Below are 23,828 nucleotides of genomic sequence, written 5' to 3' on the forward strand. Positions count from 1 at the left end.
TTTTATATTTTCTTTTTGTTTACAAAATGCTCCTCATCATTAATGCACTATCAGTGCTCATTATGCATTCGGATCTCTTCGTGTTCCCAGTTTGGTTTGGTTTTCCCATACACAGATACGGTATCTGCTGCCTTTCAGGGGAACAAAGTCCCGGTCTGTTGCAGATGCTTTCAAGGCATAGTAGGTAATTGCAGTATTTAATGGTAATTGACTCTAATAACCAGATAGCTTTCACTAATCTTCAGAGCAAATCTTTTCCTCAGGCTGGGACTGAACCTCGCAGAAGTCAGAAAGAGGAGTGTGTTTCGGAGCAGGACGCCACAGAGTCCAAACTTTCCCCAAATGGAGGCAGGCGTCGGAGCGAAACATTCTGGGAAGCTTTTACTTTCGTCTGCGGTGCGGTTGGACTAACCTGGACGGCGATGCTGGCCTGGGTGGTGTCCTCGCAGTCCTTCAGCAGAGTGTACGTGCATCGACCCGGGAAGTAGTAGTAGAGGCCGTCGAAGGTCTCGAAGTTGTGCTGAGCCCACGTCCTGCACGTCATCTCCCTCTCAAAGCCGGGATTTGGAACTGGACAGATGAAATGATTATGAGAGGATTTGCCATCAGTTGGAATCAGCTGCTAGTTGGTGTTAAAGGAAAAAACATTTTGGAAATCTAGTTTTACAGACATTTAGTAATAGAAATGTCACTTAAAGGGGTTGTTTAGATTTTTTTGAAGTAGGGTTGTGTGAGGTATTTAGCAGAAAAACAGAACTTGGCTATGAAAACAAAATGTCCACCTAAAAGAATCACCATCAGTTTAAGTATATGCTATATTGAGAATATTTTCCAGACTTTACATTACCACCAGACGGCCCTTAGTGATGGGGAACTTCGCCCCCTTCAAGTCCACCAGACTCCATTGACAAAAACAGTAATTTTACCTCACATAACTCAGGAGTTGGTAGTCCACCGATACTTCAATCATTTAGTTTGCATGTGTTATTGCCCACTTTTTTCAGCAGCTAGTCTCTAACTCTGTCTCTAAGCTGGTGTTTGACTGCTGAAGTTGATGAGACAAAAAGTGAATGTGCAATCCAAAACACAGAGCTAAAAGAGGCTAAAACCTCTAACAAATAATAGAACTTTTTGTATCAGTGCAGAAATGTGTCAGAAGACAGAATCAGGCTGTTGATTAGCTGACATGAAATGATCTCACCCCTCAGCCAGTTTTAGGACTGTTTTACAAATATATATATACGATTTTAGAAATAACAAGACCCATTCAAATGTTTCATTCAAACTACAACTGAGTTAACCTGAAAATCTGTTAATTATATTGAAAAATTAATTTAAAACAGGTCAAATTCTTTTATACATAATGAACAACCCAACTAATTAGTCATAAAAGCACAGGAATGAAAACTGTATTTCCTTTGTTTCTGCATTGAAACACTTTTGTCTTCTCAACTAAACTTTGTTGATAATTGCAGGATGATAAAAACTGAAAAAAGCTATAATTTAGTTTTTTAGTAATTTTATTTCATGTAGTGAAAATCCCCCAATGCTGCAGCTCATACGATGTTATAATGTCCAGTGATGATTGCTTTTCTCATTTACAGCATTTAAATGGACACAAAACAGTTTGTAAAAAGAAGAATGTCAGGTGTGTGGTTTACCTGTCTGACATCTGTGTCCGGTGGCCTGATACAAGCTGCAGTCACATGACTCCGACTGGACGCACTGTCCTCCGTTCAGGCAGGGAAAGACACATGGCTCTGCTGGAAGGAAACAAACAGTCAGACCGTCGCTCACCAGACTGGAAACCTGAAAAAAGAAACTTTTCCTTTTTCTGCTTATTTCACTGATACACATTTCACTGCTCAGCATTTCACCTGAACATTACCTGATATTACATCTGGAAAAAGAGCGTAAAACTGTCTGATAGGGTGCAGAATCTCTAGTGTCTAATCATTTAGTATTTAATAAGTAGGAAAAAAGTAAGACAGAGCAGATAATATATTTATTTAGAGCAGAAATATTTGTTTAAATGTGCCTCTAGATCCCTAAATGTGAGGTTTTGCTGCTTTTCTCTGTTATATATCGCTGTAAAATGAATATCTTTTGGATTTGGACCAAACGGGACATTTGGAGACGTCACCTTGAGCTCTCAGAAAGATATTTTATAGACCAAACACAACTGTTTCTCCAAAAACTAACTAACTAATATCTGCAGGTAATGAGTTTTAGGTAGAGTCGCCATCTGTCAGCCCCGCCCCCACCTGTCGGCATTTACATGCAGCTGTGGGGCCCCAACAAATGTTCCAGTCACTGAACGCACCACCAAACACCAAACGATGGCTCCTCAACCTGCAGTAACACCATCTGCTCAGTGGGCTTGAAGCTTGTCTGCCCAGTCAGCCACGTCCCACACAAGCACAGGTACCATACAGGGGGTTTGTGGGGTTGGAGGGGGGGAGGAATCAGATAAAAGCTATTTTCCTTCTGTTCACTGTGCGAGGGGGAAATAAAACAGAGGGCTCACTTGTTGCTCCATTTAAAGCCACATTACACAACGTTCTGGCGCTTCAAAAATGCCATCCGGAGATAACGGTTTGAAAACTGTGGATCTCTTTAGTCAGAACACCTGTCAGATCTGCAGCATTTACACCAAAGGCACAGAACTGACAAAACGTAGTGAGTGTTTCGGGACAGACGGCTCATTCACCCGTTACAGTTCAGTGCAACCTAATCAGATGGGATGATTCTGCAACATGCGATTTATGCCAAACATTCACTGCCAATGTAGGTAACGGTATGTCGTTTACATGGCATGTCGACAAGGAAGGGTGTCTAGGTCACGTGGTGGTTGGGTTTCATATTGTTCAACTGGAGACTGGGTTTTTTGCATCCCGTCTCAAACTAACACCTAATGTTGGCTAGTTTGTAGACCAGCAACTCCCATGTTCTGAGAGCTAAAATTACTGTTTTTGTCAATGGAGTCTGGTGTGTTTGAAGAGAACGATTTAAAGGCTCTTTCTGGTTAAATAAAAAGGATCTTCCAGGTCTTTATCTGCAGGGATCCTTTCCATAATGTTGTCAGACACTTTGAATAACAATCTGAGCCTATCAGTGGCCAAAACAAGCACTTTTAGTGGACCTACTCTGATAGAACATAGGTTTTAAAACACTGAAGTTATCCTTCAAGTTTGAACTCTTAAAAAAAGTCTTTAGTCTACTTTTTCCACAAGTCCCTTCCCTGATTATAAGATGTGAATAAGTGCTGGTGTGATTTGTGACGCTGCAGTTTCAAATCAAACGCTCTTTGCACACACTCAACATCCATACGAGCGTTGATAAACCCACCTGGAGCCCTACGCAGCGATGACTTCAGCGCTTCTTTGGCCTGCCTGGTGAGCAGTGAAATGTTAACTGGACGCTCGTCTTGTGAAACGACTCTGTTCAGTGTGTTTCCTGGTGACGACAGTTGGCTTGGTGGTGCCGAGCTGGTCAGGGATTGGTCAGACAGTGAATGGTTATGTGACGTTAAGCTGGATGATGCGTAGTGTGGTGTTTTTGAGCTGTTTGTGGACTGATTTGCCGGCATTAGATTGATTGGTGGAAGACTAGAGGATGCTAAGGTGAGCGATGATTGGTTTGATGCTTTTGAGTTGGTCGTTGATTGGCTCAGTGGTGTTCGGCTGGATGATGACTGGCTAGGATTTGCAGTCCTGCCTGCTGAATGGTCAGATAAGGTTTTAATTGTTGTATTGCTGACTGGTGATTGACTGGCTGGCTCTGTCTTGTTTGGTGATTGGCTGGATTTTATCGTGCTGGTTGATGATTGGCTAGCTGGTACTGTGCTAGATTGGCTGGGTGATGCCATCTTTGTTGGTGAGGGGCTGGGTGGAGCTGTACTGGTTGGTGAAGGGCTGGGTGGAGCTGTACTGGTTGGTGAGGGGCTGGGCGGAGCTGTAGTGGTTGGTGAGGGGCTGGGTGGAGCTGTACTGGTTGGTGAGGGGCTGGGTGGAGCTGTACTGGTTGGTGAGGGGCTGGGTGGAGCTGTACTGGTTGGTGAGGGGCTGGGCGGAGCTGTAGTGGTTGGTGAGGGGCTGGGTGGAGCTGTAGTGGTTGGTGAGGGGCTGGGTGGAGCTGTAGTGGTTGGTGAGGGGCTGGGTGGAGCTGTACTGGTTGGTGAGGGGCTGGGTGGAGCTGTACTGGTTGGTGAGGGGCTGGGTGGAGCTGTAGTGGTTGGTGAGGGGCTGGGTGGAGCTGTACTGGTTGGTGAGGGGCTGGGCGGAGCTGTACTGGTTGGTGAGGGGCTGGGTGGAGCTGTAGTGGTTGGTGTTTGGTTGGTTGTTGTTGTGCTGCCTGATGATTTCGTGGCTGACGTTGTACCTATTGGTGATTGGCTGGATTTTATTGTGCTGGTTGGTGACTGGCTAGCTGGAGCTGTGCTACTTGGTGACTGGCCAGGTGGTGCTGTACTGGTTGGTGTTTGACTGGGTGGTTTTGTGCTGGTAGATGATTGGCTAGATGGTGTTGTGCTGTCTTGTGATTGGCTGACTGATGATGTGTTTATTGGTGATTGGCTGGTTTGTGTTGTACTGCCTAGCGATTGAGCAGCTGGTATTGTATTCATTGGTAATTGGGAGGCTGATGCTGTTGTGGTGGGTAGATGGCTGGATGGTGTTGAGCTGGTTTGTGATTGGCTGGTTGGTTCTGTGTTTGTTGTTGATTGGCTGGTTTGTGTTGTGCTGCCTGGTGATTGGCTGGCTGATGCTGTTGTGGTTGCTAGTTGACTGGGTGGTTCTGGGCTTGTTTGTGATTGGCTGGTTGGTTCTGTGTTTGTTGTTGATTGGCTGGCTGATGCTGTTCTGCCGTGTGGTTGGTTGGATGGTGCTACACTGGTTTGTGATTGACTGGCCAGTGTTGTGGCTGTTGGTGATTGGCTGGTTTGTGCTGTGGTGCCTGGTGATTGGCTGGTTTGTGCTGTGGTGCCTGGTGATTGGCTGGTTTGTGCTGTGCTGCCTGGTGATTGGCTGGGTGCCACTGTTCTTGATGGTGCTGTGGTTGCAGATGCTTGGTCAGAGCCGAGCGTCCATGAGGAGGTCGGTGTCCCCTCTGTGCTGGAGGACGTCCGGCTGGACGCAGCGGTCCGGCTGACCGGTGAATGACTGGAGGAGGACATGTTGGTTCCTAACACAGCTTCTGGCTGGAGGACCTTCAAGGAGAGAAACTGTATCAACGGATATTTTATGCAACAGTTGCAACCACTCAGCTATAAATAATCTGATCCTACCCAACAATGTTTCAGAGCCTCTTCCAACCAAATATATTAAATCTGATCATTTTCACATTGGGCCTTGGCTCTGTTTGGCAAAGAGAGGAAGAAGCCAGTTTCAGCAAACCAAAATTAAGTCCTTGTAACACAGTCTGATTCTTTAATTAATTCCATGAGTTTAATATAAAATCAAGCAAATCTGAAAAACAAGCTCAGCTCTCGAGTGACAGATTAATACAGATTTGATTAAAATGCAGGACACCCAAAGCTTTTACAATTCTGTGTTTTGTTGGGGCAAAAATTCCTCCCAGAATTACGCTGGCTGTTGCCAAAGCAGAGTCCCGACTGGTGAGGATGGAACCGCTGGGAAAAGAAGAGGCCGGAGAGAAAGAGAGCTGTCATCCAGCCTTCATTAACGACTCCTCTGTGACTTCCAACTCAGCTTTCCCATCCAGGTCTCCTCCGCCACCTCCCCCGTGTGTTTTTCCACTTTGGATGATCTTTGTCATGTGAGACATGCAGCGAGGGGGATGTTTATCGACCTTGCTGACCTAAAATGTGAATTTGTTTTACAGGTTATCATGCAGAGCTGCTAAAATTAGACTATTAGGTTTTTGGAGGTGGTCTCGGACGAATAAAACTCATAAATGATCGGATTGTGATGGTCAGATATTGAACAGAAAACATACAGTAAAAGCAGCTCTGTTTTCAGAATATCAGCATTAAATTCTATCAGTCAAATGCTGTTTCTGCACTTTGAGCCTCTCTGGATACCTGAGCTCTCAAACCAAGGATTTCATCTCAAAGAGCAGGAACAAAGCTGTTGGCATGGGCGAAGGGAAGGGGAGGGGGGTGAATATGAGGGGGTTTCGGGACAATGAATTATTAATCACTGATCAGTATCAGGATATAGAGACTGAACGGGTCAAGCACAAACACAGCAGAGAGTCGACCCAGATGTGGCGATGCATCGGTTGAGCTGTGAGTGAGCTGCGTGCTCTCAGATCTGACGTGAGATAGATCCGCTCCGAATACTTGTAACCTGCGACCTGTGCTACTAATTGCTTTGTTCGTTTACTAACTCCTATAGTTTGGACCGGATTCTCACGCCTCTCCGAGCCAAAGGGAAGCCGGACAAAAGGAGCGACCACATTCAGGCTGATGGAGGCTCTGATAGCAGAAGAGTGAGACAACAGAACAGCTACTGTATATTCCTGCTGGGACTCCTTCACATGTCCGTTCTTAGAGGCACAAATGTCACTGCGGAGCAATTTTACATAACATGCTGTGATGCACACCAGTAGAGAAGAACGCATATTTTCACCTCATATCTTTACAAGTCATCTAGCTACAGTTTCAGCTTGATCTCATGGGAATTATGTCTTTTTTTTTTTGCACAGACTTACATGTATTTTAAAGACGTGGCTCAACCAGTGTGGATTTTTACAATGAAAACAAAACCATAACTGCAAAACATCACAATGAAACCACAAAACCACTGTAGGTGAGTTTTTGGAAGTGAATTGAATTAAAATCAAATTGCAAATAATCTGATTTAATATAATAATAACATAATTTATTGTACATATGCAGTGTTTATTTACATTCTTGTGTGTATTTAAATTAAATATATTGTTTACTATATATCTAGTCTTGTGTTTGCTCTGTCTATGAGAAAATAATGAAAATATTGGAAGTTTTTACTGGATAACTGGGTAAAAATTATTGGCATAAAAGCCCCGTCAGGTGATGGTTTGTAGTTTGCTTGTCTCTGTGTTTTGGTGATTTTCTGGTGATCTCTGGCTGTGTGTTCGCCGCCTGAAGCAGCTCCATCAGCATCAGTGATCAATGTGGCTGCCTACCTGCCCTCCCTGGGAAGCGGTGTCCCATTTCTGCTGCTTTATCCTGCTGCTCCCACTGCTGGGACAGAGAGAACAAGGAGAGGTTTGTTCCCGCTGCAGCTTTCCCCCTGACACCACAAACCCACCACCAACCAGGATCAGCCAAACCACCAAAAAAAAAAAAACCACAAAATAAAACCCAAGCTGTCAATCAATCAAACCAGCAGTGCCTGCTCTAAGACACACCACTGGAAATGTCCACCTGAAACACCTACGGCTGCAACTAACACTCATTGTCCACATCAATTTAATCTACCAAATATTTTCTCAACCAACTGATTAATCAGCTCGTCTATAAATTATCAGAAAATAGTAAAAAAAATCTAATTTCCCAAAGCCAAAGTCGACATATTTTGTGCGACCGACAGTCCAAAAGCCAAAAATCTTCTTACGCTTTACCTTTTTTTTTTTATAAAGAACTAAAAAAAAAACAAATATTCACATTTGAGAACAGCCAATTAATTTTGTTTTTTAATTTTGCTTTAAAAATTAATAAAAAAAATCAATTGATTATCAAACTATTGGCCTAGAGCTGATCTATCTTCCAATTATTCCAGCCCTAACATCCTTTGGATATTATTATTATTTCAAATGATTATATATTATAAACCATAGGAGTAAAACACATTATACCACATGCATAAAGCAAAAAATAATTAGATATTATAAATAAATATATATATAAACTATGCATATAGGATATAATGCACTAAACTGCCATTATAAATACACACATATTATATCAAACTAAAAACATGTGAAATTATGATGAAACAATGTGCTAATACTTGAAAACACTTTAAAATAAACTCACTTATTAAATTCATTCCAGTTAGAAAGGTTGTCTCTCTCTACGCCCCAGGACAGATGCGCTGAAATCAAGGAAAAAACAACAACAAATAGTCCAAATAAATCAATCAATAAGAATAAAGAAAGTCAGCTGACCTGAGGGGCAAAATCCAGATGGAGGCAATTAACTGAGGACAGTTTTAAGAGCAGGAAAGACACCGAGCTGCCACATGTGGAAGGCAAAACCGCTGACATTTGATTTCCTAATTAATTCTGAGCACCTATAAAAACAGCGCAGGTGCAAACAGCCGATCGGAGCCGACTCACCTTGATAAATTAGGACAAAATACAAAGAGAATACGTGAAAAAGCCTTTTCCAGCTCCGTCTTAAATAGGGATCCATTCGTGTTTCGCGGATCCGCAGTCAGTCGGGTTTGGACAGCATCACCTGGTGAAAACCCTCCGGCTGGACTCCCGCTGCTCCCTGCGCTGCTCCATCCGGCTCATCCCCGAGCGACCCGCCGCGCGCCTCAAGAACCCAGGCACCTGCTCATTAGCATAAAATATGCACAGGTGGGTGCGCGGGTGGGCGGGGCCAGACGCACGCAGAGCAGGTAGACTGCGCGCACTGGTGATCTGAGCTGCAGAGATCAAGTTTAAACCTCCTGTCTGCGCTTTTATGAGGAGTTTAATTCACAAATAAACTAAATATAAATCAAATTAAAAAAAAATCGTGTCTCAGTTTTTAAAATAAGCCTGAATCAAACCTTGGAGACCTGAATTATAACCTGAGGGTTTTACCTGAAGCACCTGAGCCTGACAGGCCGCGAGAACAGCGCCCCCCTGTGGCCCACAGCCAGTGGGGGGGGGGGGGGGGGGGGGGGGGGGGGGGGGGGGGGGGGGGGGGGGGGGGCTCACTGCAGCCTGTGGGGGCACAAAGGGGAAATTACACATAAACACATATTTACTGCAGCTAATTAAGCTCAGATCTTCTGGAAACACTCACAGCAAAAGGGCTCCTTCACTCCATCAATGTTTTCTCAGGAATTATATTTGCATCGTACTAGAAATTAAATTTATGTATTGAATAAACAAACGAATATGAAATATTAAATTAAGGGGTGAAATAATAGTGAGATTTATACTAAATTCATTTTTAAAAAATAACTTTTTCCAAATTAGGGTGTGTCGAAGTGAAATCCTTAAAGGATAACTCCACTATTTTTTAAACCTGAGCCACATTCTTACATGTTTTAGGTTCAAAATGACTGGTAGTTACAAACTGTTGTGAACTGGTCACCTCAGCTCAGTTATTCTAAGTGTCTGACAACATTACAGAAAGGATCCCTACAGACAAAGAACTGAAAGATCCTTTTTGCTTTACCACAAACAGCCGTTATGTCGATCTCTTCAAAGCCACCAGACTCCTTTGACAAAAACAGTAATTTTACATGGTACCAGCTGGTCCACCATTATCTTGATCAACTTGTTTTCGTGTGTTATTTTGTGGTTTTGTTGCTTTAAAAAGCCAGTTTGGATCCAACATACTATTTGTCACACAAACAAACTAACCAATCGAGGCAGCGGTAGACCAGCAACTCTAGCGTTCTGCCAGGTAAAATGTCTATTTTTGTCAATGGAGTCTGGTGGCTTTGAAGAGAGCAATATAACGGCTGTTGGTGGTTAAACCAAAAGGATCTTCCAGGTCTCTCTCTGTAGGGATCCTCTCTGTAATGTTGTCAGACACTTAGAATAACAATCTGAGCCTGTCAGTGGGAAAAACAAGCATTTTTAGTGTGTGTACTTGAATTGGGCACTGTTGCCCTGAAAGATTTTATTACAAGGATTCCAAAATATGTAAAAAAAAAAAAAAATCAGGCTCAGGTTTAGAAATACCAGTTATCCTCTGATTGGTTTTCCTTTTAGCTGGATGTCCTCTGGTTGCTGGTCAGACTGTGACGACCTGATCTGAACCTGAACATGCAACCTGCTGATACCCGACAGGAAACACAAACCTTTAATGCTGCCGAGGTGACCTCCGTGTCACCAGCTGCACAGACGTGTATTAGCATGTGAAAGTCTGTATTTTTTTTCCAGCAGAGGAAACGCTTCCTGCGTCCGTCTGTCTGTCTGTCTGCTTGCTGTCTGGGTAAAAAGGCCTTTGACTGACTGAAGCCCTCAGAGACCCCAAAAGGCTTTGTGTCGCCCGGCCGGGAGGTGTCTGCTTTCATAAATGGAAACAGGACCAGGAGAGAAAGGGGGGGAGGACGGAGGAGGATGGGGGGGGAGGAGGAGGACGGAGGGAGGTTTTAACATAAAAACAGTAGAAGTGATTTCTGATTTTGAATGTTTGTTAATCTCCTAAAACTCTCACACAGCCTCTCCTGCGGCTCCTCGTCTGTACAGATGTGAAAACTGAAGCATCCTGCTGAAGCGTACAAGGCATTTATTTCATCTCACACACACACACACACACAAACACACACACTCTGTAGTAGAAACCTGGCGCCTGCTTTGTGCACTGCAGACTGCTCATTAAAGCGCCCATGAAATAACTGATTGTTTTCTGTAGATTTTTTTGCGCTTCTGCATGACATTAGATGTTGTGGGAGGACTTGAGGAGTGGGTCTGCTGTTGTGAGGGCTCGTGCAGCTTCTTGGGAGGAAAATTCAAGCACTTTCAAGGCGTTTCAACCAAACATTTCTGCTCTCTCAAAGCCTTAATGATCACATCTGAAGTGTTCCTATAGTTGCTATAGTTCCTGGATACCTGCAGCTATCAGTTTATTTCACCAGCTGTTTATATCAATGTTGATTTTAGGTTTTAATCAGGATTTGTAATGTTTCAGAGTGAGGGATCAACAGAAGACTTATGTAGCTCCTACATCATAAACAGGTCGATCTTTCTGCAGCCTTCCTCTCCTTCCAGTGGCTCAACGACAAAGACGTATTTTTCATTAACAACAGCCTGGCATGTTGTTGAAGTTCTCAAGTAGCTGATGAGCAGGTATCATAGTATAAGTATAGATATCATAGCTTGCTACCTTCAATGACGGCGGATTTACACCTAAACCAGAGCGGCAAAACGGCCCCGTTTTCATTTGGACGTCTGTGTCAGTCAATCTAGTTCTGGAGACAACAAACAAATGAGGTGACAGGAACCATTTGATTTAAAATATTAAAAGAGATTTGGTGAAATGAGTGATTGTATAGATGAAACCAGTTTTTTTTAAAGCAGTATATTCAAATTCAAGCATATTCCCAACCTAGCAAACAGTAAAAATTATGCATGTCATCATCAATGCCTCTTCTGTGTACAATGGAATTTGGTTCAACAGCACCATGAACATGCTCCAAACTGATCACTAAGGTAAAAATGAACCCGCTAATCCTCATGAAGGGAGGATTTGTTGTCGTACTGTCCTGTGGAAGTTTCGGCTAAATGATAAACTGGGTGTGAGTCTCTTCTCTACCTGTGTGAACGAACCAAATTCAATTCGAGGAAAGCAACACGCCGAACACCAAAGGGTGACAATTTACATCTTTAACTAGTTGCTAGCATCCATCCCATCCTCGTGAAACACGACAGACTGCGACACACGCAGACAAGATCGGCGACAAAAACAAAATCAGGTGCAAAGAAAAACATTCATTGTTTGGAATTTTTGACACATCGGACGCCGGCTCAAGTCCGGCGTTCGCTCGTGAGCAACTAAAACATCAAAAAAAAAAAAAAGGCAACAATGAAATTGAACATTCAAAGATCACTGAGCCGACACCTCCACCCGTTCCTGCTCTTAACTAAGATTTTATAATTGTGTACAAACGGGTGAGAAATAAAGTGAACTGTCTGCTAATCTGTACAAAGGCTGAGAGTTTTTATTGGACTCCTGCTACTTTCAGGTAAAGACGTCGATCTGCATCAGTGATCAGTTACAGTTTTTTTCTAGTTCCTCTAAAGCTGCTCGCCTCCAAAAAGAACCAGCAGTGGGGCAAAATCTGTGATGTTGATTGACAGGAGGAAAAAAAAACGTTGTGAAAATTGAATTTGCTGAAATGAAAAATGATGTCATCAGTCTTTTACCTTTGATTAAGACATAAATACTCATGGTGAGATAATCTAAGACGTTCTACAGGAGGAATAAATGTGTGTACCTCAAGGTAACCGGGATAAAAACAAATAAATAGCAGTCATGTCCTCTCTGCTGCTGTTAATGTGTGTTCATTTCAAATCAAAGGCATGTTCTCACACTGACTAAAGATAATCAGAGAATTACATCTCCAAAAGAAGAAAAAAAAGATTAAAACTTATCACTATCTACACATCAGGGAATTACAAATGCATAAATATGTACACAAAAAGTTTAGTTCTTAAGTGATAAATCCACCCTTTGAATGATTTGACACAGTTTAAAGAAGATAGCTGTCAGAAAACAGATGAAAACAGGAGAATATGTACAGAGTCGCTGACTTAAAATATCCTTTGATGGTCTGTTGTTTCTTTTAGAGCATCAGGTAACAAACAGGGAACGCCATCAGCCACTGGGGAGGTTGTGTGTTTTTGAATAGGACCTCAGCACTAGATGTAAATTAAATCCATACAAAACAAACTGAGCTTGTGAATCAAAATTATCTCCCATTTTTGTTCCTTTATATCAAGAGACTTCCTCTGCGTGAATTATGTTTTAGACTTAAGATGATGAAATACCTCTTAAGTGAAACAGCAGATTACCAGAAGGTTAACACTCCTCCTCCGCTGTGTTCAGTGTGTGTGTGTGTGTGTGTGTGTGTGTGTGAACTCGTGATCTTTGGATAGAGAGTCCTGCACACAGCCTGGCGTGCTGCGTTATCTTGGCCGATGGTTGGCGAGCAGGAAGTCCTTGTCTTTGCAGGTGAGGCAGAGTTTGAGGTTCCTGAGCGAACCGCCGGCGGAGTAAAACGCCCAGACGCCCATCAGGAAGAGGATGACGTAGGTGGGAACCAGGCTGCCGACGTACTCTGGGTTCTGGAAGGTCTGGAGGAGATCAACACAAAACGTGAAAAACCACAAAAAAATAATAACCAGAAACCACATTTATGCTTTTTTCCTGTTTTCCTTCTTTTTAGTGCTATTTTCTGTATTTACATGGACTTTAAGGATAATTCAAAAACATTTTTACATATTCTAGATTCAAAATGGCAGGTAAGTACAAAATGTTTTGTAAGTGATCCAGTAGATCGCCTCAGCCGACAGCCACCTACAGGCTGTAATGTAGTCCTCTTGGGCAACCACACCGATCAACTACAATGTTTTTGCCACCAACTGGCTAATATTATGATTCAGAGTGTCTGACAATAATAAAGAATGAATCCCTCCAGAGAGAAACAACTGTTACATCGCTCTGTTCAAAGCCACCAGACTCCATTGACAAAAGCAGTAATTTTACCTCACAGAACAAAGGAGTTGCTGTTCTACTGCTGCCTCAATTGGGCAGTTTGTTAAGTTTTTTTGTGAGACTTTGGGGTTTGGAAGCGTAGGTTTGGATCCAACACAATATTAGTTTAACAAACAATAACACAAATAAACTGACCGATCGAGGCAGCAGCAGACCACCACTTCTGTTTTTTTGCAAGGTGAAATTGCTGTTTTTGTGAATGGAGTCTGGTGGCTTTGGAGCGAGCGATATAACATCTGTTTCTGGTCAAACAAAAAGGATCTTACAGGTCTTTATCTGTGGGGATCTTTTCCAAACTGTTGTCAGACACTTAGAATAACAATCTGAGCCTGTCATTGGTAAAAACAAGCACTTTTAGTGGAGATGTGCTTTGGCAGGTACAGTTGCCCCAAAGGATTAATATTACAGCCTGTTTCACGACTGCTAGCTGAGGTGATTACTGAGCCAACTCCACCAGTACTCAGTCATTTCAAATCCAACATTTGCATTTAAAAAATAAAAAGGGACCAGGTTTAAAAATATCCTTTAAGCCACACGACCAACACTGGTGCAACACTCACCAGACAGGAGACGATGAGGTGGCTGATGACGACGGCAGCCACCCCCCACCAGCGCTGCTTCTCGCAGGCGTCAAAGAAGACGACACCCCAGAACATGTGAAGCAGGATGATGGCCATCGTCATGAAGGCTGGAAAAGGAAAAGTGTTACATGCAGGAACTCCAACTAAGATTCTGCTTATCAAATTCACATTATTGTGGTGTTACTTCAACTTCAAGCTAAAACAGCGTACAGGCCTTACAGACTAAATACACGCTTCTTTATCGTGGACGCAACCAAAAATGGCTCTTATCCAACTGCACACTTCTGCTGACGTTGGTACCTGAGGACAGGAAGTAATGCTGCGAGTCTCCATGGATCCCAATGGTGCCCGGCCCCACGGAGTCGGCCAGGATGTTCACCACCGAGAACGCTCCACTCATGAAGCCGAAGCCGAGGCCGGACACTGAGACAAGACGAGGACAGAGGAGCGTTTTATTCCGCTGATGCATTTTACACAACAACAAAAAATCTGCCTGCTACACCGGCACAGCCAATTTCAGTCTGCAACAAGACACTTTTAAGGTTATTTAGAAATAGAAACCGCATTTTGGTGAGATAGTTTGTCCACCACAGGGAATTTTGTGGTGAAACGTGTGATTTTCAGCCCCGACGGTGAAGATGATGTGAGGAACTCTAACTGTACCGTAGGCCAGCTGCCGTATGGAGATCGGCATGGTTTCCTCCTGGCTGAGAGCGAGGAGGCCTTCATTCGCCTTCCTGCAGGAGAACACAAACACACATCAGCTGTTTGGCCCGTCGCTTCACTGTGTGCCGTAAACAAGAACATCAATGGTGAATATGTGTGTCAGTCGGTGGAAGATGATACGAGCGGCAACAATGAACAGAAAAAGACGAAAGGTGGGAAACTGGAACGAACTAGAACAAACGGACACCAGGGCAGACAAACACGGTGGGAAACTACTCGTCAGGGCGTGACGATGGTGATGATGATGATGATGATGAGAGTGCAGAAGCCTTTCATGATTTATAGTTTTTTTTTGTTATAAGATGAATTCGTGTGTAACAAAAAGTTTTCCACAATGACAAAACTCCTGGAGCTAAAAAAGAAGAAGGAAAAACACAAAATACCTGGTATCAGAGGACAGTTCTGACTGTTCTTGGCCATTTGTCTTTATAATTTTGGGTTATTTTAATGCAGGTTAGACATTTTCCAATAAATATCTCAAACATACAATCATTGCATTTCCATTTATTTCACTACAGTATGAAAAAAGGATATTCGTTCAGTTTGGATTCTAGAAAATTATGATTTTTCACATTTTATAGAACAATTTATCATTTCATTGAGAAAATAATCATCAGATTAACTAATGACATTGATGGTTACGTGCAGGCCAATCTCTGATATGATATCACATTTATAAGAAATACCTCGCAAACAATATTGTAACATCAAAAAGCTGATTATGAACACAAAACTCAAAGACATTTCAAGTTTGCACATGTTGAATGACAGCGTACTGAAGGAAAAACAGTTCAGAAACAACAAAATGGTCAACAGCAATATTAAGTATATGAGATATAACATAGTAAACGGTCTAAAAATGCTAACTGAATCAGTCTGACATTGTCTTTCCCACTGATACATTATACTGCTGTCAAACTAGCAGCAGCAAACAGAAGTATCATTATCATCATCGCTATCTCTGAGTATCCGCCAATATGTCTCGGCATCAGGTGGTTTTGCTTTCAGGCAGCACTGACCTTTTATTTCACTACACGTAACTCACAGATTACAAATCCTTAGTGGCATCTAGTGGTTGCTGGTGCTCAATAACATCAGGCGAGTCCCAGAGTCCAGTGATAGAATTAAATAAACTCAAAGGAGACTCAGGTGGTCTGAAAGACATCTTTAAAATTCTGATTTGTTTTACACCAACAACATGTGATGTCAACCTTCTTACAGTAAATATTAAAGATGCAGTTTGTTTTTCAGTCAAATTTCTCGTAGTAAAAATTTCACAGGCATCTCGACACAAGCTGTAAAAATCAGTAAGAAGGTACTAAAAAGAAAATCAAAAGAATAGCTAGTTTATGCCAAAACTAGTCTCACATATTCAGGCCTTCTATAATATTAGTACTTTGACAGGCAATGCAAAACAGGATACTCAGGGAAAAGACATTAAAAGGCATTTAAGACATGGATAAATGCAAATATAAATACTTACAAACAAAAGAATAAGAGCAATAATACATTTGTTGTAACATTTGCACATGGGAGGTGAGCCCGGACTCATAGGACAGGACTCATTAACACCACGGATGGTTTAACAGCTGTGTGTAGCTCTGCAGAACGTTATTAAACCATTATCAAGCTCGTGTGAAGTGCACTGGACAACACCAGCTTGGAAAAGCTCCGACTCGGTCTCATAAGACTCCCATGAGACACACCACCATCACCAAGAGTAGATATGGCACATCGATATCCTTCTGTGATATCGGTTTAATAACATTATCTAGTTATACTCGTCTTTTTTTTTATCAGTAAAGATTGTTGTTGCCTCATTTAGCACCTTGGACTTCAAAATGGCAAACCACAGATTGAGGAAGGAGAGAGAATACTGACAGAAACAGTCGGCAAACGGCGGGTTTTATATCAGACGGTGCCAAAAAATACATGGTTATGCTGGTAAAAGGCTCAGGAGCAGATTGACACCAACTATAATCTGGGTGATCCTGTCAGTGTAATAACGGAGACTCTACGGCAGCGACTTACTTCAGCAGCTTGTAGTAAGCGAAGCGGAAGGTTTCCTGCAGCAGGACGGACAGCACCACGCCGAAGATGAGGAGGCCTTTCTGCTGCGCCGCACTGTCCTTATTACTGATCTGAACCGAGATGAACCACACCAGAGAGGACAGCAGCAGGGACACCAGCCAGAAAAACGCTCTGAGAGGGGAAACACACACCGTTAGTTACACGATACGACGCTCAGACACAGGCAGGTAATACATTCATTTAATTATGCTCCTTGTACTTGTTCATGCTTTATTAAGCCTTGCTTGGTCGTCATAGTGGTCACAAATGTGGATGTATAAAGTCTAAAATACTCTAAAGTAGGCAAATCCCACAAGGTATTCGTTTTTCCACAGGCTTTCCATTTTTGGCCCGAGGCTCAGGTACAAAACCAGACTGGAATGCCCTTTCCATTTACAAATGAGCTGTAACTTCGTAGTCGTTGACGTTATCAGAATCGTGTGGCAGGTTTCTGCACTGCAGTTATTTCTAATATTCTGACGCCGTCACGTAAACAATGATTAGTTTCATCTTTCTGCGTCATCCTGCTCTTGTTTCCTCTTCTTTTCTCTCTATGTAAAGCATCCTAGAGTTTCTTGAAAGGCTCTATATAAATCCTAGTTATTATTATTAGTAGTAGTATCTTTGATTAATCTGCTAGTTATTTGCTTGATTAACCCAGTAATTTTTTTTATCTATGAAATGTCAGAAAATTGTGAGAAATGTCTCAACTCTTATCGAAATAATGATACGATCGTTATCGATACAATAACAATGAATCGATTACCAAAAAAACGTTGCTGATTAATGTTCTGTTGATTTTCTAATCAGCTAATTGATTACTTAAGTGTAGAATTATCCCCATTTATATAAATAGAGGAAAAACTAAATTAATACATCTCTGGTACAACAAAAACACACACACTTTGAAACATTTGATTTTGATCACCACTCCCTGAATTCAGTATCCTTAAATTATATAATAAAGTAATGAATTAAAGTCCAACCTTAATCAATCAACATGGATTAAACTGACACTACATGTTTCAGTTATCTTAACCTCAAGTTGGACAACAACATTTCCATTCAAACAATAAGCTAATGCACTGTTCACTGATGCTGCACAGAGAGTTAAGGCATTGAAATGTTCTTTAAAATGTCAAAGCAGCTCTGAAACTACTTCAGTCTTTAAGTTTAGTTGAGTTTCTGCAGACTGTTTTAAAACAGTGGATGAAAATCAGTGCAACCCGTCAGAACCTTGATATTCCCATTATCGGACACAGTGTCTCTTCACCTGCTGCTCAGTATATTAAGCAGTTTAACGGACATCACTGTTAATTGCCTCTAAAATAACTGTAACACCGTATAGATGTCTGAACATAAACAACACCAGCTGCTAAAAGTAGCGACAAAAGAAGAAGCCTATACCAGTAAGTTAATGGTAATGGTAGCAAAGCTAACACCAGAGGACGTTTGGGCCTTTAAAATAAATATCTGAGGGATCATCTCTTGTGTGTCTTCGCGTATGTGTGTAAGAAAAAAGCCTGAACAGCCTGACTGAGTCATTTTTAGTGTGTGACAGAGAAAACAGCTGTGTAACAGCAGGGTGTCCGACAATGGAAGCTAATGCAGCTAGCAGCTAGCTAATGATGCGGTCTGTTAGCTAGCAAGCTAGCTTTAGCAGATGCTAAGTTTTTGCTGAGTAAACGCGACAGTCGTGTCTGAATGACTCTGTTATAATGAAAACACGTTTATAATAAGCTTACTCTCACCCTGCTATTAGGAAAATGACCCTGAGCGGCTCCCGGGCGATGGTAAACAGGAACAGAGCGATGGCCGGGCCAAAGGCGATGAAGGTGCAGCCGAAGAACACCGCCGCCGTCATTTTGGCTCTTTGTGGGAGAAACCGGCGACCCGAAGCGCCTTTTCTGTGTTTCCTTACGAGCGTGAGTGACGGATACTGGTTTCTAAACTTTCTTAAATCGCAGCCTGCCTCGCTGTCCCTGATGGGAGAGTTTCTTCTTCCTCTTCTTCCTCAAGCAGCGTATCACAGGGGCTGCTCGTGACGTCAGGCCTCGTCACATGACCCGAGAGGGGGGAAAAAACTTTATTGACAAAAGAAGTAATTACACAAACACATTAAATGTGAATAAAAACATGAAAAAGCTTTTAAAAAAATATATATAATTGGAGCAATTGAATTGTCAAACTTGAAGTTACGTAATACTAAAAAAATCTTTTGAATATTTTGGAAAAACTAGTTAGAACAACTTAATTTTTACAAGTAATCAGCTTAAAAACTTGTGTTTATGCTAACAGTTATTAAGTAAGAGTTAAATTAAAATACCTCTGACTGTAGAGGAAAAGCTTAGTCCCCTATCTCACTTTCATTCGTTGGTCAAATAATAATAATAATGATAATAATAGAATAATAAAAATAAAATAATAATTTGATAGGAAGTAGCCATAACTCAAAAAGATTCACACAAACGGTTGCGTTGCATTTTACACAGCTGTAGTCCATTTCTTACTAGAATATAAATCTTTATTTTATCAACTGGAGCATTTTAGTCAACATACAAAGTTATGTTCATAATTTCTGGTAATGAAGTTCATAATACTTTAATCCTTTAAAAACCTTACAAAGCCAAACAATCAATGGATTAATGGAAAAAAATAATCGGTAGATTGATCTATAATGGAAATAAATCATTAGTTGCAGTCTGAATAAGTACAAAATAGTCAATATGAGCAGCTCAACCAATAATAATAATCTAGTGACAGAATAAATAATAGTGCAACAGTTACATTTTCCTCCTACTTTTACTTTTAATATGTTGTTGTTGCCTCATATGATTTATTATGTTCATCTTTCTTACTTAAGATTTTACATTTTCTACGCAGAGTTAGTCCTTCTACTTTTGCAGAGTGGTATTAGTGCATTAACTCAATACCTCCTCCACCCCTGGATCTGTAGCTCCTTATAATCGATCAAATTATCACCATGAAACACACAAAAGCACCACATGCTTTATTTCTTTTAATCATTTATACAAACTTTCGACATTGTGGACTCACATAATACACAGAAATCAGTAATGCTGCTCAACAGCACAGCAGAACAAGTGTTTAGGCTTCTGTCTCAAACATCTTCTTCCTGCCGTCCATCCCGGACTTGTCCTCGATGTTCTTCCTCCAGTCGCCTGTTTGCTTCTCCTGAGAGAAACAGAGAAAAACAGCATATTCAAATCATTAAGACTTTCTCTAAGACGTTAGAAAGTTTGATATCAAAGATGAGTGCACAGAAATCAGAGGAGCAAGAGGAAGTTAGCTGTCCTTCTGATGTGAAACCTGAAGTACGCACCTCGTCTTTCACCTCCTTCTTGACCTGCTTCAGGTTGGCCCTCAGGTCCATGGACACTTTATGTTTGGAGCCCAGCAGAGCCGACAGCATGGCGTCAGCCGACATTCGCACCTTCTTCAGGGCCGGCTTCTTAAACTTCCCGTTCAGGTCCTGAACCATCACCTTCAGGTCGTCAATCTGACAGAAAAGACACGTGAGCTGAAAACCTTTGGTCTGCTTAAATCACATGGGTTGTCTTCAAGATGCATCCAAATTAAGAAAAATATATGTAGCCCTTTAAATACTGGGACAGAAATATGTTCAACTCTCTGCAAACTTCCACATTCAAATTCAGTTTTTGTATTGTAGTTTACTGAGACACATCAATGGTGACCAGTAAGAGCAATCGAGTGCAGACTCACACATCAGAACCTCCGTCAACACATGAACTAACATTAAAATTAAAATTAAAATGATTCCAGTTCAGTTTCAGGTCCAGGTCCTCCAACACTGTGCTTCACCAGACGTACCTCCACGTTGGACTTGTTTACTTTGATCGTCATGTCGTATAGCTCCTCGTCGACCAAATCAATCTGCTTGTGAACTTTCCGGCACAGCTCCTGGTGTTTTAACAGACAGAGAAACTTCCTTCTCAAACAAGCAGAGGATTCATTCTCTCACATTTCATGTTACAGAGCCCATTTACTTTAAGTCCTGCTCTCTGTTTTGGTTTATAGTATAGATATAAGCTGCAGTGTTCTCCAAACACCAAGACACCAAGTTCTGATAGCCAGCAATAAAATCATCACCAAACTCAAAGACTCATGGGAAAAAAAAGAGGAATCATTGTGTGTTTGTTGAGATAATAATGAAGTGATCATTTGTTCAGATGTTATGTGCAAGTAGAGTAACACATACCCATTTAGATTAGAATAACATCTGACCTGCCACCTTCTAATATCACCTGTAGTAGCCAGAGGGTGGATGTTTACCTGGAGCTCCTGCATGCAGCTTGGGATGGAGAGAGCGGGGCAGTTCTCCTCCATGTACTTCATCTTCTCCGTCTCGGCCTCCTGCGCCTCCTCCTCCAGCATCGCCTCACCGATCTGCAGCAGCAAGCTCTGAAGAGGAAGATGAGGGGAGAGTTCAGAGCACCGGACCACCAGGCCGACACTAAAGTACGACCACGACAAGGTGGCGTCTTAATCCAGTGTTTATGCAAGTGTGTGTAGGCTATGATATCTTTATTCAAGTCTTTCAATCAGGTAAATAACCCACTTAAATCTAATGTTAGGATGTAGTCACAGCACCAACATATGAAGGTTTAGGACAGAAATTATTGTTCTATGTATTTTAGCACAGTTATTTTAATGTCTAGTCATATTTTCTTCTTCTTTTTCATTCTCCTTCTTTATGTTCTGTGTTTGTATCACCAATTCTGCCATTACAGAACATTTTATTTTCCACCACAAACTTTAACAGTTATTTATTTGATAAAAACAATATGTATTTCATAATAGTAGTTTTTCAAATGTGAAAGAGTTGCAATGGTGTACCACAAGGAAGCTGTTTGGGGCCATTTAAGACAGTGATGATATTTCAGTTCTTTAACAAGCTGCCTCACAAATCTGGAAATTAAGAAAACGCCTTTCATCAGCATCTTACTCTACCTTGAGGTGATTCCTCCGGCTCGTCGACATCTTTTTCCTTTATAGGAAGAAAAAGAAGTAGAAGAAGATGAAGGAGAAAAGGGAAAAGCAGAAGTACAAGTAGAAGAAGATGGAGGAGGAGAAGAAGAAGAGGATTAATGAGTATTTCTGTGAGTTTTGTAGATTTAGAAAGTTCAGATCAGGACTCACTCTGCCATCCTGCCTGCTGCTGAGAGAAGAGACGACAGAAGAATGGAAACACCGGCTTTCTGGTCTCTTTATAGATGTTGGTTCAGTGTGTGTGTGTGTGTGTGTGTGTGTGTGTGTGTGAGAGATGGACCAGTTGTCCTCAGAAGCTGCCCGTTGAATTCCTAAGAGAGGGGTCGACGGCAGCAGCTGAGCTTCTAACAAACTCTTCAGGAATTTTCTTCTGGAAGCATCTTTAGACGACGTGGGACCACAACAGAGACTCTGCACAGTTTTACTTCTGCTTTTTTTAATGAATTAAAGGACAAGTCTGGAAATCAAAACACCAAAGAAAATGATTAAGTATTATGTGTGTACATTTAGAGTCTACAGGATGTTGTACAGGATGACATATTCCTTCATTACTGTGGACACAGACACAACTTTAATAATAGGGATGTATGTCACATTCAAGACATGAACACAGCTCAAAATAGAAGAAACTACACAAAGAAAATAAGAAAAATAAGTCCATAAAATAGAATAAAAGATCCAATAGAAAGCCAAAGAGAGAAAAGTTATTTTAAAAAGTGTAACTCGTGCTTACAGTTAACATTTTGACTCAATCCTACACACACAGATTAATCTACCACTGACAATAGTCCCCAACAGATGCACTATTTCCTGCAGTTTGAGTAACATCAACTCAAAACTACAGTGAGCAGCTGTGTCAGACAATGACTGAGCTGATGCTTTTATAAGGGAGCTAATGGGCTTTGGAGGAAGTCAGAAAGTGTTAAAAGATACAAAAACTAGTAAAACCAGTAATTTCTTAACAGGAACTGTAAATTTCTTTCATACTATGGTCTAATGTTACTGTAAGTGAAGACAAAAGTGGCTTTAAGCATGAAAAAACAGACCTCAGCTATCAGGAGACAAAGAAAAGTATTTATACGGAGCCGTCTGTGATGCTCGTGACACACGATCGTCCATAAAGACAAAGGAAGCTCAGTTTCTTACAGTGTGGAGGGCTTTTCTGCCGTCCTTGGTTTCATCTGAGTCAGCTCAGCTGTAGTCTGCAACAGCTGACCGCTGTGCTCGTTTCAGTCCTGCTATTTCACACACAGTGACGGAGCTCAGCACAGATCCATTCATGGCTTAAGAGAAATAAAGATAGCTCTGATAATGACTCATGGAAGAGTGAAGAGTGATTTGATTTGATTTGATTTGATTTGTTGTTTAAAAAAAAAAGGTCTGTCACTACCAGTGGAATGATGGAGATGAATGTAATTTTGTTTATGGTGCTCAGAGAAGCTCAGAGAAGCAAAACACATCACAGGTTTTCATTCAAAGTTAAAAAAAAAAATGGTCAAAGAAAGGTTTATTGATCATCTAAAATATAATATAAATAAGATGATATAAATAATACATAAGGTAATATAAATATAAATATAAGAGAGGTGTGTAAATGCCATTAAATACCTTCAAAATAAAAGTCATAACTAACTCTGAGAGCAGGACGGAAGTGTGTTTGGTGGCGGAGCAGAAAAAACCTCCCAGCAGCTGTCAGCTCTAAACTGGGAGGATTTATTGCTCTTACTGGTTCCCAATATATTCAGCTGCTGGGAGGGACACACACACACACACACACACAAATGCTTTTCCATTATAGTTTGATTGTGGTTTCACCGGATCAACACAGTAAAAGAAACCAAAAATAACAGAACTTTTCTGAAACACAACATTAAATGTGAATGAATGAGCTTATTAAGGCAAAAGTCACATTTTTTTGTATCTTTTACGGTTGAGTTATGACTAAAAAACACATTCACTCGCTCATGTTTAGCAGGTAACAGATGAACTAAAGGGTGTAGCTGTTAGTGTCAACCTGCACCACCCACAGG

The 23,828-nt window shown here is 41.4% G+C and overlaps 3 protein-coding genes across 3 annotated transcripts in view; all 3 read right to left on the reverse strand.

The window, feature by feature from the left end:
- Nucleotides 1–2,817, reverse strand: part of otog (otogelin) — a 58,021-nt gene extending 55,204 nt beyond the window's left edge. Inside the window, exons 1-3 of the mRNA XM_070831545.1 lie at nucleotides 2,811–2,817; nucleotides 1,662–1,763; nucleotides 413–570 (exon numbers count right to left, since the gene is read on the reverse strand). Of these exons, the coding sequence (XP_070687646.1) occupies nucleotides 413–570; nucleotides 1,662–1,763; nucleotides 2,811–2,817 (267 nt within the window). The remainder of the gene's footprint in view (nucleotides 1–412; nucleotides 571–1,661; nucleotides 1,764–2,810) is intronic.
- Nucleotides 2,818–11,484: 8,667 nt separating this feature from the next.
- aph1b (APH1B gamma secretase subunit) lies at nucleotides 11,485–18,704 on the reverse strand. Its single transcript, XM_070834389.1, has 6 exons — nucleotides 18,519–18,704; nucleotides 16,729–16,899; nucleotides 14,635–14,708; nucleotides 14,272–14,394; nucleotides 13,951–14,078; nucleotides 11,485–12,969 (listed from the first exon to the last, which is right to left on the reverse strand). Exons 1-6 carry the CDS (start codon nucleotides 18,629–18,631, stop codon nucleotides 12,802–12,804), a joined length of 777 nt encoding a protein of 258 aa, XP_070690490.1. The 5' UTR covers nucleotides 18,632–18,704; the 3' UTR covers nucleotides 11,485–12,801.
- A 1,082-nt stretch (nucleotides 18,705–19,786) lies between these two features.
- On the reverse strand, nucleotides 19,787–21,971 carry LOC139204439 (troponin I, fast skeletal muscle-like). The gene is made up of 6 exons (XM_070834503.1): nucleotides 21,949–21,971; nucleotides 21,760–21,796; nucleotides 21,082–21,210; nucleotides 20,620–20,709; nucleotides 20,111–20,287; nucleotides 19,787–19,962 (listed from the first exon to the last, which is right to left on the reverse strand). Exons 1-6 carry the CDS (start codon nucleotides 21,954–21,956, stop codon nucleotides 19,876–19,878), a joined length of 528 nt encoding a protein of 175 aa, XP_070690604.1. The 5' UTR covers nucleotides 21,957–21,971; the 3' UTR covers nucleotides 19,787–19,875.
- Nucleotides 21,972–23,828: the final 1,857 nt, after the last annotated feature.

Source organism: Pempheris klunzingeri, chromosome 1, assembly GCF_042242105.1.
Source record: "Pempheris klunzingeri isolate RE-2024b chromosome 1, fPemKlu1.hap1, whole genome shotgun sequence".
In the NCBI taxonomy this organism is placed as follows: domain Eukaryota; kingdom Metazoa; phylum Chordata; class Actinopteri; order Acropomatiformes; family Pempheridae; genus Pempheris; species Pempheris klunzingeri.

Coding starts and splice junctions, on each gene's coding strand:
- aph1b (XM_070834389.1), bottom strand. CDS start 18,631: ATGACGGCGGCGGTGTTCTTCGGCTGCACCTTCATCGCCTTTGGCCCG. Junction 14,709..16,728: donor GCTTACTACAAGCTGCTGAA/GTAAGTCGCTGC, acceptor GTTCTCCTGCAG/GAAGGCGAATGAAGGCCTCC. Junction 12,970..13,950: donor ACCTCATCGTCTCCTGTCTG/GTGAGTGTTGCA, acceptor GATCTCCTCCAG/ACCTTCCAGAACCCAGAGTA.
- LOC139204439 (XM_070834503.1), bottom strand. Junction 21,211..21,759: donor GCCGGAGGAATCACCTCAAG/GTAGAGTAAGAT, acceptor CTTCCTCTTCAG/AGCTTGCTGCTGCAGATCGG. Junction 19,963..20,110: donor AGAAGGAGGTGAAAGACGAG/GTGCGTACTTCA, acceptor TGTTTCTCTCAG/GAGAAGCAAACAGGCGACTG.